This window comes from Chlamydomonas reinhardtii, chromosome 15 (genome assembly GCF_000002595.2).
Source record: "Chlamydomonas reinhardtii strain CC-503 cw92 mt+ chromosome 15, whole genome shotgun sequence".
NCBI classification, from domain to species: domain Eukaryota; kingdom Viridiplantae; phylum Chlorophyta; class Chlorophyceae; order Chlamydomonadales; family Chlamydomonadaceae; genus Chlamydomonas; species Chlamydomonas reinhardtii.
In genome coordinates, this window is record NC_057018.1 from 830,848 (window position 1) to 847,704 (window position 16,857).

The following is a 16,857-nucleotide window of genomic DNA, read 5'->3' on the forward strand; positions in this document are numbered from 1 at the left end:
AACGGCACGCCCCGCATGCAACCGAGGTTTAACCGATCGATCACCTAAACCTAGTCAGCCAATGTCCGAGCTGCGGCATTATCTCCCAATCCCAGAGTCGAATCCAGCACGTCCATTACAGCTAACACTGGCTGAGGGAGGCTGGAGACCTGCCAATGGATGGACACGGGGGTGTCATGTCAGCCAGTCTGTGCGGATGCCACCTACCATGGGCGACCATTCACAATGGGGCCTGGACTCGGTCTTAGGCAGCACCGCCCCACCGAGGGGACGCTTTGGGGGAAGCGGGGGGAGCGCCACAACCAACCGGCGACACGACCGCGATGGGCAAACCGTGGCCTTTCAGCTCGCTGCGTGCATTATTGTGTGCAAATCCTTACACATTCCAGCACATATACAATTATTGAACAGCTCCATCAGCGAAGCAACGGCGTGGGCGTTTCGGCTTCGCGTCTAGCTTGAAGCTCTGCCAAATCCTCATATTGCGCAATAATTATAACACTACTGGCGCCTCTTAGAACTGCAAACCTAGGCCCATTGCAAAGTCGCGTCGAGGGCCCAGAACGTTGACTAGGCGAGCGCGACTTTCTCAGGCCTGCCAGGTGAGCCGGCTAGTACTACTGCATAATCTTGACTCATTTAGACCCAGATTACAAGACGCGGTCGCCTCAGCTACCGGTTCTGCTTGGCTTCCCGGGCTTGCATCGCCATAGCAAAGCGCGTGTGTATCGCCGCACCTCTCAGAGCTTGATTAATGTCCGTGTACAACTGCGGGCTGACTCCGCGCTGTCGGGCCCCTCGTCGCGCTCTCGGCAGAATGCTCGCAGTTGAAGAGACCGCGCTCGCGGACGTCGCGGAGCAGGGGCAAGTGGCGGAGGTCATAGAGGAAGTGCTCGCGGCCTGCGAGCAAAGCGAAGGCGAGCCGCCCGGCGCTACAGCTGAAGTGGCAGAAGGCGACGTCGAGCTGAAGGTGGAGGAGGAGGCGGAGGAGGCTGCAGCGCCCGCTGCTCCGGCGACCCCCGCGGAGGCCGACGCTACGGCCGACAGCGCCGCCGCTGCGGCCGCCCGGCGAAAGAAGCCACACGTGCCCTACTCCCAGCGCGAGGTGCGTGCGATTATCATCTCACCGGGATTCTTTTTGTTCCATACAAGGATGTGAGGGAGGCGCATTCGTGGAAGAGGGAGCTGGGCTGGTGATGGGACGGCGGTTGTTAGGCAACCGCCGTCTCACGAGCACAACGATGAGCTGCAATCAAGGGGGCTAGCAGCTGGGGACATGGCAGCTTCACGCAGCTGCATGGGCGACGTAGACCTCCCTTCCCTCAGCCCGTCTGCCACAAACCTCTCCCGAAGCCTACCTTGCCTTGCCAAACCTTTCCAACGTAAACATGCGCAACTTGTCCTGCGTGTTCGCACAATGCATTCGGCCCTTTCCCCTTCTACGCTCCCTTTCTGCACAGATCTTTGAGAAGAAGCCGCAGGCGCCTGCGCTGCCGGCCCGCCCCGCCACCAGCAGCAGCAATAGCACCGGCGCAGGCGCGCGGCGCGGCAGCGGCACCAACAGCGGCGCCACGGGTGGCGCCGCCACCCGCGCCTCCGGCATTCCTAACCGCACCTCTGCGCCGCTGTCTGCGTCCGCTGCCTCCGCCAAGGCCGCCGGTCCCGCTGGCAGGGCCCGCGCCGGCAGCGCCAGCACCTCGGCGTCCGGCGAGGCTGCCGCCGCCGCCGCCACAGCAACAGTAGCGGGGGGCTCGCCGCCTTTGTCCGCTGGCAAGGCTACAGCCGGCGGCGGTGCCGGCGGTGGCGGGTTCCGTAGCACCAGCATGCCGCACGGCACCAAGCAGCAGCAGCAGAAGCAGAACAACAGCAGCAACGCCGGTAGCAGCAATGGCGCAGCGGACGCCAAAACACTTCGCACAGCTGCCAGCGGCCGCGACGCTATCCGGCTCGCACGGGAGCACGGCGGAGGTGGTGGCGGCAGCATTCCGCACCAACCCAAGTCCTCGCCGTCGCCGCCGCCGGCGCAGCAGCAGCCATCCCCCGACGCCGGTGGTGCTGCTGCCACGGCCGCCACCACCAAGCCCGGCGCCGTCGGCCGCAGCCCCAGCCAGCGCACCTCGGCCGGTTCCAAGGGCGCAGCTACTGCCGCTGCTACTGCCGCAGCTACTGCCGCTGCTACTGCCGCTGCTACTGCCGCTGCTGCGGAGGCCACGCCCATCAAGGCGCCCAGCGGCCGCGGTCTGGGCAAGTCCAGCAGTGCACGCCTGAGCCCCGGCGCCGGCGCCGACGCTGCTGCTACAGGTGCTGCTGCAGCAGGTGCTGCTACAGCCAAGACACCAGAGAAGGCTTCCAGCGGCGTGTCCCGCGCCTCGCCCGGCGTCGGCCTCACCAAGAGCACGAGCGCCCGCGCCGCGGCTGTTGCTACAGCCGCTGCTACTGCCGCTGCGGGCGGCGCGGACGTGCCGCCTCGCCGCGTGAGCCGTGTGAGCAGCAGCAGCGGCGCCAAGCCCCCGGCGCCCGCTGGCGGCAGTAGCAAGAAGCTGACCGGGGCCGGCGGCAGTAGCAAGAAGCTGAGCGGCACCAGCGCCAAGGCCGGCGGCGGCACCCCCACCAAATCCGCCTCCTCCGTCTCCGCCTCTGGCGCCGCTGCTGCAGCCAGGGCCGCTGCTGCAGCCGGGGCCACAGCAGCAGCAGCGGTGGTGGGCGGTGGGGGCGCGGGCGGGGCGGGTGCGGCCCAGGCTCTGGCCGTGCCTGCAGCGGTGGTGGCCGCCATGTCGGGCGTGCCGGCTCACGACAGCGCCAGCGGCTCCCTGGACGATGCCACCACCCCGCGCGACCGCGGCTCAGCCGAGGCCTCCCGCGGCGTGGCCGCCGCCACGGGCGCTGCTACTGCTGCTGCTGCTGCTGCTACCGCTGCTGGTGCTGGCTCCAACGTGGCGGTGCTGGACCCCACCGACTCCTTGTCCGCCTCCAGCGCCGCCACCGCCACCGGCACCAGCGCCAACGCCAGCCGCGACCTCAAATCTACTGCTACCGCCGCCGCCACCGCCGCCGCCGCTGGCGGCGGCGGCAAGCCGGCGGCGGGCTCCGCGCCCATTCCTGTACCAGGCGGCGGCGCCGCCGGGACTGCGGCGGGCGGCGGCGGCGCCGGTCCGCACCTGGGCAGCAGCAGCGCAGGCAGCAGCAGGCTGGGCGGCTCGTTGTCGTCGCCCAAGAGCGCCAACGACGCGGCCGCCAAGATGCTTCGCGTGGAGACGCGCGTGCGGCAGGGCTCGCGCGGCAGCGGCGACCTGGTCTCGAGTAGCTGGCAGGCGCGCGCCTCGCCCAGTGGTGGTAATAATGGCGGTGGTAATGGCGGTGCTGGTGGTGGTGCTGGTGGTGGTGCTGGTTCTGGTAAGGCGTTGGCGTCGGGGGCGGGAGGCGAGGGCGGGGTGGAGAAGGAGCCGACGGGCGCGGGCTGCCGCTGTGCCATCATGTGAGAGGCTGCTGGTGGTGGTGATGCTGCTGCTTTCAGTTGCGGTTGCAACTGTAGTGGAGGGAGGGTGGTGGCGGGGGTGGCGGCGTAGGGTCCCGGTTCTGGAGGGGGAGGGCCACGCACACTGACGCAGGCACGCACACGGCGCAGATGGTGTGGAGCATTGGATGGGATGGGCGCGAAGGTTAGGGTGTGAAGGTTAACTAAATATAACCCGGCGAGTATATAAAGGTTAAACGTGAGTTGAGCACAAGTAAATGATCCTGATGAAGACCGGTTTCGTGCGTTTGAATGGGCAGATTGACACGACTGCATCTGGTCCTGCGGTGATAATGACTGGCGATGTTGATTATTTTAGTGATATTCCGGCTGCTAATGGGAGTCGTGCGAGCGTGCGCTTGACACACGGCTGCGGGTTTTGTGTGTGTGTGTGTATGTGGGTGGAATGTGGGTTTGTGTCGGACCGGCAAGACAGACGGGTGGCTCTGCTTGGGCTCTCCTCTATCTTGTGTGTGCTGTGCTGTATGTTATGTGCATGATACGGTATGCCTCTTGTTTTCACGTCTTTGTACAGGCCCACGCGAGTGGTACCCGGTACGTTAGTATTGAGTAAGGCCTATTGACCGCAAATAGACGGTGGGTGAGCGGGTCACAATCAGCCGGAGCGAGGGAGCCTGCGCTGCGACGCACTGCTGCATGCGTGAACATTAGGTTTGGCGAGGTCGGAAAATAATGATTTGGGGCCGTGCGCTGTGGCTATTGCGGGGGGCTCGAGATAAGGCGCAGAGTGGTGTGTAACGGAGAGGGAGGGAAGGGGCACCGCAGGGATCAGATCGCACCCACCCGTAGGGCACGCTTGGGTTTGGAGATTGCGTCCGGGGTGGGCATGACGGAATGTGTCTCCATTATGACGATTATGTGCGGGCTTTCGGGGGCAGCTGCTGCTAAGCAGGAGGGTTCATGTGGTTGGTGCAGCGCCAGAGTCGGCCAGTGTGAATGCCCAGAACGTTGACACGTAGCTTGCGCACGACCAGTTACCGTGAGATGCAGCCGGCTTGTCAAGGAGTAACATCTCTGGCATCACTGTGCTTGTGGTTCTTGGAAGTCTGGGGTATGAACCGGGGGCGCGGAACGGATGGCGTGACGTGTGCTGATGCGGAGCTACGGCGTTGTAAGTTGTTGCAATCACAGCGGCTGCCCGCGCCCCAACCCCTGCTCCCGCGTGCCACGCCAGTTATCACATCGCTGTTGTTTCATGGCGGGCGTAATATAAGAGCACCACTCGAATTCCTGGGCGCGATCTGGTCCGTCAACGCGAGCTAGAGGGAAAGCACTCGCGAAAACCTTGACTGATCAATGGGGCAGTGCGCGCCCACACCCGGTAGTTGACCAATTGCTGCACAAATCTTGTAATCGCTTTTATCTTAACGTTATTGGACTGGCCTGTTTGCTTGCACACGATAGGAGGTTGTATTCTTCATGGCTAGCCTTCGCTCAACAGTTGCTGGCACCCCGGCCTCTGGAATGGCCTATAAACTACCTTCTGGTGGCCTTACATGCCTGCGGGCAAGGAATGCTTGCCAACTTCAAGGCCCAGGTCACCGCATCCGCACCGGAGCTGCGCCCGCAGGAGGCCCCAACGCTGGCGTAGCGAGCTCGTGAGTAGTACGAAATTCCCAGCGCGCTAGAGTTACTTGCTGAAATATGCGAGGGGGGCTGCGCGGAGCTGTTAATTATTCCCCCACCCTAACTGGACTGTTGCGCGAGCCGGTCTGCGCAAGCGCATACCCTGCGTTTGCGATTTGGGAGGCCGCATCAGGCCTAAGAGCGGGTTCCTGAGCCCTGGGAATCACACTTGGGAGCCCTGGGAATCACACTTGGGAGCAGCGTTTCCAGCGAGCCTCGCCCCCGCCGGCTCGGCCCCGCGCACCTCTCTGATGCCTGGCCAAACGGCCAGCAGTAGTAGCGGCTGCCCGCGGCTCTCGGGGCCAGCCCATAATGACAGCTCAGCGCGGCGCGAAAGCACGGCTTCAGGTGGAAAACATGCACACCATCCCTTTCTTGCGTCCAGTTCACGCTTGCGCAACACCCATAGCCCCCCGGCCCTACCACACCCTCTCCCCTCCCCTCACCTCACCTCCCCGCGCCTTCCTTCCCAAACCGCGCCCCCCTTTCTTCTATCACCTCCTTCCCTCTTTTGCATTGGGATCAATTTAGCTTGGGCTGTTATCTACAACCCTCTCTCCCTCTCCCCAACCGTGTCAACCCGCTCTCTCCCTCTCCCGCTCCCTATTGTCTTGGCTTTGGCCGGGTTTTTGTGGCAACCAACTCCCAACACTGCCCCCCACTACCACTTCCTTAACTAAGTATGAATGTAACCCCCCTCCCTTGCAGGGTTGTGGAGTCGGTGGCTGCGCCGCCGCCGCCACCAGCGCCGCTGCAGTTGCCGCCGCAGGTGACCCGGAGCCTGGGCAGCGGCTCCTTCAGCTCCATGGATGAAGTGGACATTCGCATGTTCCGATTCACCGCGGCGCAGCTTGGTGAGACATAACATATTCGTTGAAGATGGGCTTGGGTTGCAGTAGCATGTGCTGTAGTACATAGTTTTAATGATAGATGCAAAAGTGTAACTGCGCATATGCATCTTCCCAGGGGCATCACCCCAGGGGCAGCTACGCGTTCCCAAGCACATCCTCCCACAGACCCACACCCTCCCAAATTTACATGACATATCCGCCTCTGCGCACCTCCGGGACCGCATGCAGCTAGCTAGCCCCCTCACCGATGCCGCCAACGTTAACGAGACACGCACACACGCGCACAAACGCCCCTGCACCGCAGACACCTTCCGCGGTCTCGCCTCGGCTATGCGCAACTGCTCCACTGCTCTCATATCGCTGGCGGTGGGGAACGTGTTCGTAAACGCCTTAGAGGTGAGGGGGAGCGGTGGTGGTGAATGGGGGATGAAGATTTGGGGAGGGCTAGGGAGCGTGTGAGTGTATGCGTGTATGCGTGTGCGTGTGGCGCTTAATCGCTGGCGGTGTGATATCGCTGGCGTTGGGGAGTGCGTTTGCGAACACGCTGGAGGTGAGGGGGTGAACAAGGGGAGAGAGAGAGTGTGTTATTGCCGTGTGGTGTTCAGGATCCTGTGTTTTGGCACGCTGCGCGTGCTGTCGGGAGCTGCCGGAAGGTGTGTGTCCCCCAAGTACCCACGGTGTGCCCAACGGCCCCCGATGTGGGCGGCTTGGGTTCCCCCCCGAACCCCCGCACCCCCGCACCCCCGCACCTGTACGGCATACACGACCTCCTCTCCTGTGTGTGTGTGTGTGTGTGTGTGTGTGTGTGTGTGTGTGTGTGTGTGTGTGTGTGTGTGTGTGTGTGTGTGTGTGTGTGTGTGTGTGTGTGTGTGTGTGTGTGTGTGTGTGTGTGTGTGTGTGTGTGTGTGTGTGTGTGTGTGTGTGTGTGTGTGTGTGTGTGTGTGTGTGTGTGTGTGTGTGTGTGTGTGTGTGTGTGTGTGTGTGTGTGTGTGTGTGTGTTTTGCACTCGCCACTCACTCGCTCGCAACCCGTGTGTTTTGCACTCGTAACTCACTCGCTCTTGACTCACGGCGCCACCAGGCTACCACCAACCCTTCTGCCGCACCTGCGAGTATCCTCAGTGCCCATTGCTCTCACCCATCCGCTGCACTTGCCCATGTTTGGTACCCGTGCTTTAACGTTGCAACCTCGCAAACCCCACAAACCCCACAAACCCCACAAACCCCACAGGCAGTGGAGCACCACCACTCCCACCACCACGCAGCAGAGGGCGCGGCGGCGGCGGAGGGAGCGGCGGCGGCGGCCGGGGCAGCGGCGGGCGAGGCGGCGGCGGCGGCGGGGCATGCGGTGGAGGCGGCGCTCACAGCTCCCCTGTTCTTTGAGGTGGGCTGGTGGGGGGCGGGATGGGGGGGGGGGCTTACACGGGTGTGGGGGGCAGGGGGAGGGTTAGGGATGCCGTGGTGTGGTGTGGTGTTGGCAGATACATGGTTCATACCGATCCACGCGCTCGAAACCTCTCAGGAGCTGGTCCGCTGTATCTCCTTCCCCAATGTATCCCAAGACCCCCACCAGCCGCAACTTCGCTACTTCTTGATTAACCTGTCCCCTTCCCCCCCCCCCACCCCCACCCCACGCCACCATGCCACCGCCCCCCCCCTGTCGACTTCGCTACACTTCTCTGTACCAATCCTTGCAACCCCCCCCCCCTTGGTGTGGTGTTGACAATCACCCCGTACGGTTTCCCCTTTCCCTTCTCCCCCCCTCCCAACGCCACCTCACCTCCCCCCCTTCAGGAGATGGTCCGCTCCATCTCCTTTTCGGATGTGGCGTTCTGCGTCAACGCCCTCATCCCAGCGGCCCTCATCGCCTACTCCGTGGGTGGGTGCGAGCTTGAAGAAAAGTGGTTTGGGGTTTTGCGGGCGTGCGGGTTTCAGTGCTGCGCGCCTTGCGTGTCTTGCTTGTGTGTTGACCGCTGCCTCTCATACCCACCCACCCATCCGCACGCATCGCGTTGTCCGTGGGTGGCTGCCCTTCCCTTCCCCCCGACGACTTCACTTCTTAATTAATCATGAATGTAACCCCCCCCACCCCACCCATGGGCCATGGCCTTCCCTCGCGATCCCCACCTCCCCCCCGCTCTCCGCCTCCCCCCCCTCTCCCCCCCTCCACCCATCACCCCCCTCTCCCCCACCTCTCTTCCCACACCTCAGGCCCCTCTCCCCCCCCGTCGGCACTTCACTTCATATTTGATACACACCATCCCATGGATGGCTACCCCCCCCCCCCCCACGCCCACTTCTTAATTAATCATGAATGTAACCCCCTCTCTTCCCCCCACACCTCAGGCCCCTTCGCCGAGCTGGCCAAGGGCCCCGACCAGCCGCACATGGCCCTGGCTCTCAAGGTGGGCGTGTGTGTGATTGTGTGTGTGTGTGTGTGTGTGTGTGTGTGTGTGTGTGTGTGTGTGTGTGTGTGTGTGTGTGTGTGTGTGTGCGTGGAGAGGTGGGTGGAGCGGTTGTCTGAGCAGTTGGAAGTGAACGTAGTTGCGGCTGTGTGGTTTGCTGCAGCATCGTTGTGTGGCGGGCAGACGCGCACGCACATGTGCATGTGCCCTGAGTCCATGGTTTAATGAAAATCACACTTCGCTGGGCGTCACGTGGCTGTCGGTGCGATTTAATGACGTGCAACTCCGAGGGGCCGCTTAGTTTGGGGATATGGTGGTGGTGGAGAGGTTGGTAAACACGCTGGATTGGACGGAGTTTTTAGGGTAGCAAGAGCTTGGGTGCGTGGGGCTTAGGCAGGCCCAGCATTACTAGCTACGGTAGGCCCAGCATTAGTAGCGTGTCACTGGAGGATGCCGACATGCAAGCGCATGAGCCCACACATGCAGGTACGGTAGTGACACCCCCCTTCCAGCATCTCCTTTCTAACCAACACAAGACCAAACCTGCCCGCCTGCACACCTACATGCGCAGCTTCCAAACCTTGCCTCAAGCTACCTTCCACACACATCATGTAGCCTCACCTTGCACGCACACTTACACGCAATCATACACACATTTACATGCGCGCAACCACACAACCCAACACACACACTCACACACATGCGTGTCACAGGGCGTGGGGCGGCTGAGCCTTACCATGCAGCAGCTGGCCTGGACCAGCGGCTCGGTGGGTGTGGTGCTGCTGCTGGAGGCAGCGGTCAAATACCCGCCCATGGTGGCGGTGGCGTCGGGGGCGTGCCTGGGGCTGGCGGGTGAGCGGGAGGGGGGTCCGGGAGAACGTGTGTGTATGACACGCGTGTCGGGGGGAGGGGGGGAGGGTGCGGTGGCGTTGGGGGCATGCCTGGGGCTGGCGGGTGAGCGGGAGGAGGGGATGCGTGAGCATGACCAACCCTGTCTTGACCCTCCCACATTCATTTCCTCATCCTCATCCTCCTTCACCCCCCCCCCCCCCCAACTTCCTTACCTACCGTAATCATGAATGACCCTCCCCCTATTCAGTGCATCCTGTACCGCGTTTCCAAACATCCTTGCAACCCCCACCCTCTCTCCCTCTCTCCCTCCCTCCCCCCCCTCCCCCCCCTCCCCCCCCCGCAGTGGCCCGCGGCGCTGCGCTGTGGTGGGTGGTGTCCCGTCACACCACCAGCGGCGAGGAGGTGGCCCGCACCCTGGCGGCGCTGAGGGGTCAGGCGGCGGGCGCCGAGCTGCACCCACTGGACAGGCTGGCGTCATGGCTGGCGCTGGGGGCGCTGCTGCAGGTGCGGTTTGTCACAAGGGTTTTAGGGAGTTTGGGGGATTTTAGGTTTTGGGGTTTTGGGGGTTTTGAGGTTTTGGGGTTTTGGGGAGCCGCGCCCGGTGGACCGGCTGGCGTCGTGGCTGGCGCTGGGGGCGCTGCTGCAGGTGCGGTGTGTTGGTGCCGGTACTGGGTGTTTTATAGCGGTTGTGAAGTTAGGTGTGGAGTTAGGTGTGAAGTTAGGGTTGTAGGGTTGGCTGCTGCTGCAGGTGTGTTGTGGTTGTCTACTCTTTGGGGCTTGGCCGGTGACGCGGGAACCGGTCTGTGATGCGGTACCATTGGCGCTTTGGCGCTGGCGCACAAGAACGTCCATACCCTGCATGCCCCCAACATCATCTCGTCTGAATCATGCACACTGAATCATGCACGAAATCGAATGACATGTTAACCATGCAGCACGCCCCGTCACACTGCCCGTCCTGGACCTGGTGCTGGCGCTTGCTGCCACACAGCCTTTGCGCACGCCTGCCTTAGATATCTATTTCCAGGCATATCATTACACATATCCTTTGCCACACACCTTTTTCCATATCCGCGCCCCACAGGCTGAGCCCTCCATCCACCCGCACGGCCACGGCCAGGGCCACCGCATGCCCTGGCAGAAGGAGCCACACGCCGAGGTGCGGGGGGCGGTGTGTGTGTGTGTGTGGGGGGGGGGAGGCGGGAGGCTGGGGGCGGGGAAGGGGGGCGGGAGGCGGGGAAGGGGGCTGAGGCGGGGAAGGGGGTGGGAGGGGGGGGGCGGGGAAGGGGGCTGAGGCGGGAGGGGGGGAGGCGTTCATGAATGATTAAGAAGTGAACTTGTAGCCAGGCGGGATGTGGGATGGTGTGAATGGCCACGGTTTGAGTTGTATAGCGGGCTGCTGCATGGACGAAGTTTGATGCGGCATGGGTGAGGGGCAGGAAACCAACCCCTCTCCCGCTACCTCTTGAGCTGTGTAAGGGACTTGGTTACAGACGGCTTCAACATGCATGCAAACATGCGTTCTTGCTTTAATGGCACGCACACACATGTACACACACAGGATCAGGACCAGGACCAGGGCCACGAGCACAAGCGCCCACCGGCTTCCGTCACAGCGCCGGACCCGGATCAGGTGAGGTGAGGTCGAGGGCGGTGCGCGAGGCGGTGCGATGTGGTCAATGTCGCGGGGGTTCACCACGCCTTGTCTGCCCTGATCAACTGGCCCCCACACACCCACCCACCCACCTGCCCCCACCTCGTTCTCCAACTCTCCCAACCACTGCACACCTCTCCACTTCCACACACGCCTGCCCCCCCCCCCCCCGCCACACACACGCTCCCCCGCAGTCGGACCTGCTGCTGCACGTGGCGCCCGCCGACTCCAGGCCCCACTACGAGTTCGACGTGGAGGAGGAGCGCGTGCTGAGGAGGTGTGGGGTTGGCAGCGGGAGGGGTTACAGTCATGATTCTTAAGAAGTCAAGTCGTAGGCAGGTACAATAGCATAGTAGCGGGGGGGGAGATGGAAGGTGTGGGTATGGGCGGGAGTGCGTGGGGGAGATTGGCGATGCCATGGCATGTGTGCGGGTTCAGCACGTGTGTGCTTTGGGCGCCGCGGGATGAGACAAGGCCGGAGGGCGATTCTTTCCCGGTCCTTTGCTTTCCTGGTCGTGGCATGCGTTCCCTGGCGACCCCAAGCGCTGGGGGTCGCCCGGCCCCCACCGCTGTCCCTCTGCACCCTGTGCCTCTTGTCACGTACCCAATCCGGCAACACCGTGGTTGTTTTCCTCCTTCCCTGCCCTACGCCTGCTGCCTGCCTCAAAGCACTTCGCTGTACCATCTTTGCACCAACCCCCTCCACTTCCTTAGCTAATCATGAATGTAACCCCCTCCTTCCCAACCCCAACCCCTCCCCCTCTCCCTCCCCTCTCCCTCCCTTCTCCCTCCCCTCTCCCTCCCCTCTCCCTCCCCCCCTCCCCCCCGCAGCCTTGTGGAGGCCAGCAACGCTGCGGGTCTGGCTATCCTGCTGCAGGTGCTGTCGCTGCTGTCACTGGGTGAGTGAGTGGGTGGGTGGTTCACTAGCAAGCACTTCGCTAATAGGTGGGAGTTGGGGGAGTGTGTGTGTGTGTGTATGGGGGGGAGTGGGGAGCGGGTGGTGAGGAGTGGGGAGCGGGTGGGTGGGTCGGTGGAGGGAGGGTGGGTGGTACGTGGGAGTACTGAATGGGTGTGCAGTGTGGGGTACGATCCCGGGGGCAGAGGTTGGGCGTGGGGGATGGAGCTGTCACTGATGGCGCTGGGTGAGTGGGTGGTGCGTGGGTTTGGTGCGTTTGGTGACGTGCATTGTTGTCGGGGCTAAAGGGGGGTCGGGTGCTCCTTAAGGTGGAGCTTGCATACGCCACAGCGATTACCATGCGCCAACCCTCCAAACACGCGCCATCCCCCCCTCCTCTTCCGGCCGGCTCTCTCGCAGCTCCTCTCACCCCAACCCCACCCCACCCCACGTTTGACTCGCCATGCCTGGACCACGCCCACCTGCGTGCAACTCACGCCCTCCCTCCCCTCCCCTAGTCCCGTGTCGTAACGGCGCGCCTGCTGTGCCAATGGCTACAACTTCGCTTCTTCTTGATTAGTAATGAATGTAATCCCTCCCCCACTTTCACAAACCCCCTCCCTAACCTCCCCACAGGCATCGCCGAGGCAGCCACCGCCAACACGCCGGGCCTGGTGTCCAACTGCATCAACGCCACACAAAAGGCCGCCAACGCGGCTGTGCTGTTCGCCTCCAGCGCGGCGTTCGACAATGCGCTGCACAACACCGGTGCGTTGAGAAGAAGAAACAACGTCGGCAAGATACAAGACACAATTAGAACGACAGGAATGGCAAGATAGATAAGTCGCCCCCTCACCCACCGCCAACCATATCCCCCGTCGGCAGTTCGAAGCAAATGTTTCATGCAAACCGCTCGCATGAATTCGCTTTCCGCACCCCCTTTCCGCACCCCCTTTCCCAACATCATCATGCATGACTGAAACGCTCCTCCCCACCAAACAAACACCAATCCAAATCCTCCCTCACACACACGCAGACGGCAACGACGACACCGACCACCTGCTATCGGGGCTGGGCAAGGCCCACGCCGGAATGACCGGGCTGTTCACCTCCATGGCGGTGCTGTCCTGGGCGCTGCTCATGGTGAGAATCTGGCGAGCTCAAAGAAATGCCCGAAATAAGCATCGAAATATATTAGCAGAAGTAAACGCCATAAAAAAGCAAGGGGTTAGCTAGGGGCTGGGCAAGGCCCACGTCGGAGTAAAGGGCCCTTTACAAGCATGGCGGTTTTGTCATGGGCGCTGCTCTTTTATAGGGGTGGCGGAGAGCGGGGTAACGTAATCTCGGCCCATGCAAACCAGGGCGGGTTGGGGTAGTTCTTGGGGCGTGTGTGTTGTGCGGCATTGTGCGGGGCTGTGAAAACGCGGGTTTGCTTGGGCGTGGGAAGGCGCCCTGGATGGTGGTCGTGGTGGTTGGGGCTCGGTCCTCTTCGCCCGTGCCTTGTCACACCAACTTCAACAACCCACCCACCGCACCCTCACCTCACCTCAACCCCACCTTACCCCCACCCCACCCCACCCCTCTCCGCACCTCGCCCCCTAACATCACTCCCACACCACTCACTCCCACACCACCGCTCCCACACACTCCCACAGGCCGGCGGCGTGGCGCTGTTGGTTCCCGCGCTGGAGGAGAGCCCGCTGGGCGTGCTGGTTGGCGACGGCGTGTTGCACATGTCAGCCGACATACTGGTGGAGGTGCTGGAGGCCATCTGAGAGAGATGAAAATGAGAACGAGGAGGCGTTGCTGCTGTATGTTTGATGTGTGTTTTCTGCAATCAAGCTCGAAGGCTTGTGTAAGCGTGTGTATACGGTACCGAGGTGCTGATGGTTGGCAAGAGAGGCAGGGGAGAGGTGGGGCTGGTGGGGTGGGAAACACGTGTGCGTGCTGCACGTGCGTGTCGGCAGATGTCCTGGTCGAGGTCCTGGAGGCCATCTGAGGCAGGAGCTCAGCAGAAGAAAACGCCATCACGCCATCACGCATGGGGGCTTTTAGCTTGCCTTGGCGCCGTGCAGGTGTGCTGCCACACGGTGCCACACGGCGCCGCTGGGGGCGGTTTGATGCCGTTTGCGGTGGAGTTGAAGGGCTACAGGCTACTTTGAGCTTGAATGCAGGACAGCGGCAGCAGGGCCGTTGAGAGCAGGCAGGTGAGAGAGAGAAGAAAAAGAAAAGAAATCATAGGATCGTAGGAATGTAATAAATGCTTTTGGGATCGGCAGGTCCGTCTTGATGACTGTTAGGTATCGTGGCGCCTGGCGTGGAATTTGGAAGTAGGGACCTGTGACACAAGCTCGTGTGTGCATGTTGCATGAGTGGCATGCTGCTGCGCCTCGACGGGTCGCGCGTGGCTCGACCTTTAAGCACAGATGTCCGAGGTTCAAGAAGAGTGCCAGAGGCACGCTCTGTGTCCGTGATATTGCGTCAAGGTATTTCCCGGCGGCATGGTGAAGCGCTCCTTCGCCCGCCCCCACTCGCATTCTGCGCCCTTGTTGGTCGGCCGAATGTGTGTGGCGCTTTGTGGTGTTGGTTAGTAGGCAGGGCTGGAGCCTTTGAGCTTGTGACACTTTTGTTCGATAGGCTGAGAGGCCTGTATACATATGGGAGAGGGAGGGGAGAAACACTTGTTAGGTAGGTGTTGCTAGCACGGAGTGATGGATGGGGCCGCGGGTGCCGAGTGCTTTTGCGTGTGAGTGTTGGTTTGCGGTTGAGAGTCCAGGTGAAAGGGCCGCATGTGGCTTCCTAAGAATATGAATAGTAAGCAAGAACGAGGAGAGATAGAAGGCTAGAGGTTTCGGGTGGAAACGCACCGGTGTGATGTTGTTGACTCCCCGTGTAGAGATTCCCCTATGGACGTCAAGAGCGCGTTGGTGAGTGCGTGTTGCTTGGGACGCGGGGCCACAACGGGCGGGTTGACACAGCCGGCAGGAGGGCTTTGCAGGGCGGTGGCGGTGCTCCGCCTTTCGAAACTACAGTATTTATTGTGTGTAGGTAGGATGGGCGGCACGCGTCTTAGCGTGCGTGCATGCGGTGGGAAGAGCGTAGATTGTCAGGATGACTTGGGGCCGGCCTTTGGCCTGCTGGCGCCCGGGCAGAGGTAGGGCGAGCTGGCCTAGCTGAGAAGTGTGAATTTGTGCGCGCCACCAGTAGACGGCGTGTTGAGCTGTGTGGGAGCCAGCAGGCGGCACGGCATCACTGGCATGAGAGAGTTTTGCAGTAATGCGCTATTGAGATGTACGGATTGGGTCGGAGGTTCTCCTGCCTGGATTGGGTGGACGTGTGGGTGCACACGTGCATGCGGTGGGCGCTGTACACATATATGCGGCGGGTCGTGTGTCGGGCCAGCTGCCTGCTTGTAAATTAAGAAACAACGCCATGACCTATTTGTGTAATTGACTGATTACCGATTGCTAATCGGTCTGGGCTGGGCCCTTGGCGGGGCCTCAGACCCGCCGCACAGGGCGCCACTACTACTGCCAGTGCTGCAGGCGTCCCTTGCTTGGTGGCGTCGAGCTTGATGGATTGTGCGCAGCCGTGTGGTGGAGGTAATAAGTTGATTGTGGGGCGCACCAGCAGCAGCCAGGTAGGAGTGCGTGGGAGAGACGTAAGCACCAACGGCAGTGCGGTGCTGCTGTGTGCGCGGGCCGGGCGGCGGTGGCAAGGGGGGAGGTGGGTGACGGCACGCAAAGGGGCCAGGGCAAGGCGTGATGGTGAGGCACGATGAGTCAGGGCATGGTCGGCGTGAGGGGCGCCTGCAAACTTGCTGCAAAGCCTTGCAAGGGTTTACTGCTATCACATTATTGCCAACACACAATACACTAACGCGACGTCTGTGATAAGCCTTTACAGCGAGCTTGAGCGAAATGCACTCCGCGACGCAGCAGCAGCACGGCCGCGGCGGCGGCGAGCAGCAGCAGTCGCCGTCGGTGCTGCCCGCCGACATGCCGCCGGTGCCGACCAGGTGGGTGCTTTATCTTGGGTGCGTGAGCGTTGGCTTAAATCGATGAGTACAGATATATAGGTGGATGAGTAGCAGATAGTGCTCCTGGCTTCGTGGTGGACAGGGTGGCTGTTGGTTTGGGCCCGCCCAGCACCGATTGCCCCTTGGGTCCTCGGCGAGGTTTATTTCTGTGTCGCCGGCTTTCAGCACGGTGTCGCTGTCAGGATCAGCCGTGGCCTACTGAAGTTCGAGACCGCAGCCTTGCCCACCGCGGCGTCTAAATCGGCCGTGGCCTCTGCCAGTTCGAGACCGGAGACTTGTCTACACCCGGCCCTGGCGCGCACGCGTGCCCAGCTGGTCACCAGCAGGCTACATGGTCCTGGCGCGGTAGCCTGGGGGTTGTGACCAGCTGGTCACGCGTGCGCGCCAGGGCCGGGACTCGAACTGGAAGAGGCCGCGGCTGACGCCGCCGTGCGGAACTCACTGGGCACGCCCACACGGACACACCCACACAGGCATGCCCCACCCAGCCCGGGCATAGATCCGCCTGAGCCTCCGCAGGACTAGCGCGGCAGAGCATAGCGCTAACGCACATCCCCTAAGCATGCTGTCCTGCAGCATTGCATACTCGCTTCCACTCACTCATCGCTTCTCCTTAATGTCAACCTCTATTACTATCCCTTACCACACAGCATGACAGCCAAGCGGCCCGACCTCTTTGGTGCGCCCGACCCGCACCAGCCCGCCGCCTCCGCGCCGCCCCGCCCCTCCGCGCCCCGCCCCTCCGCGCCCTGCCCCTCCGCACACGACGACCTCTCGCCAGCCGGCGACGCCGCCGCGGCGGCAGCGGAGGCGGCGGCGGCGGCGGCGCAGCAGCAGCAGGGCAGCGGCGGCGGCGGCGGCGGGATGGTGGCGGGGTCCAGGCCGGGTGCTACTGCCGCTACTGCCGCTACTGCTACTGCGGCTCCTGCTACTGCCGCTACTGCCAAGGGCGCCCCGCCGGAGAACGGCCTCGACGCCATCATTGCCGACCACCAGGTCAT

The 16,857-nt window shown here is 62.4% G+C and overlaps 3 protein-coding genes across 4 annotated transcripts in view; all 3 read left to right on the top strand.

The window, feature by feature from the left end:
* The first annotated feature begins 47 nt into the window (after positions 1–47).
* Positions 48–4,900, top strand: CHLRE_15g639600v5 (uncharacterized protein). The gene is made up of 3 exons (XM_043070622.1): positions 48–762; positions 817–1,105; positions 1,461–4,900. The coding sequence occupies exons 1-3, from the start codon at positions 755–757 to the stop codon at positions 3,477–3,479; spliced, it is 2,316 nt and encodes a 771-aa protein (XP_042916467.1). The 5' UTR covers positions 48–754; the 3' UTR covers positions 3,480–4,900.
* A 47-nt stretch (positions 4,901–4,947) lies between these two features.
* CHLRE_15g639550v5 (uncharacterized protein) lies at positions 4,948–15,245 on the top strand. Of its 2 annotated transcripts, XM_043070619.1 has the most exons (16): positions 4,948–5,133; positions 5,870–6,015; positions 6,317–6,408; positions 7,243–7,395; positions 7,806–7,890; positions 8,358–8,416; positions 9,130–9,268; positions 9,612–9,772; positions 9,861–9,914; positions 10,353–10,427; positions 10,830–10,901; positions 11,117–11,199; positions 11,754–11,821; positions 12,454–12,585; positions 12,854–12,960; positions 13,473–15,245. In XM_043070619.1, exons 1-16 carry the CDS (start codon positions 5,000–5,002, stop codon positions 13,590–13,592), a joined length of 1,680 nt encoding a protein of 559 aa, XP_042916468.1. In that variant the 5' UTR covers positions 4,948–4,999; the 3' UTR covers positions 13,593–15,245. The 2 variants fall into 2 exon arrangements, with proteins under 2 accessions (XP_042916468.1, XP_042916469.1); XM_043070620.1 differs by lacking the exon at positions 9,861–9,914.
* A 442-nt stretch (positions 15,246–15,687) lies between these two features.
* Positions 15,688–16,857, top strand: part of CHLRE_15g639552v5 (uncharacterized protein) — a 4,392-nt gene continuing 3,222 nt past the window's right edge. The window contains exons 1-2 of the mRNA XM_043070621.1: positions 15,688–15,835; positions 16,507–16,840. Of these exons, the coding sequence (XP_042916470.1) occupies positions 15,738–15,835; positions 16,507–16,840 (432 nt within the window). The 5' untranslated portion in view covers positions 15,688–15,737. The remainder of the gene's footprint in view (positions 15,836–16,506; positions 16,841–16,857) is intronic.

Bases quoted from the DNA above. Each gene is read 5' to 3' on its own strand.
- CHLRE_15g639600v5 (XM_043070622.1), top strand. The intron at 1,106-1,460 runs GTGCGTGCGATT...CTTTCTGCACAG, and splicing joins TGCCCTACTCCCAGCGCGAG to ATCTTTGAGAAGAAGCCGCA.
- CHLRE_15g639550v5 (XM_043070619.1), top strand. From the start codon at position 5,000: ATGGCCTATAAACTACCTTCTGGTGGCCTTACATGCCTGCGGGCAAGG. The intron at 5,134-5,869 runs GTGAGTAGTACG...CCTCCCTTGCAG, and splicing joins AACGCTGGCGTAGCGAGCTC to GGTTGTGGAGTCGGTGGCTG. The intron at 6,409-7,242 runs GTGAGGGGGAGC...CAAACCCCACAG, and splicing joins TGTTCGTAAACGCCTTAGAG to GCAGTGGAGCACCACCACTC.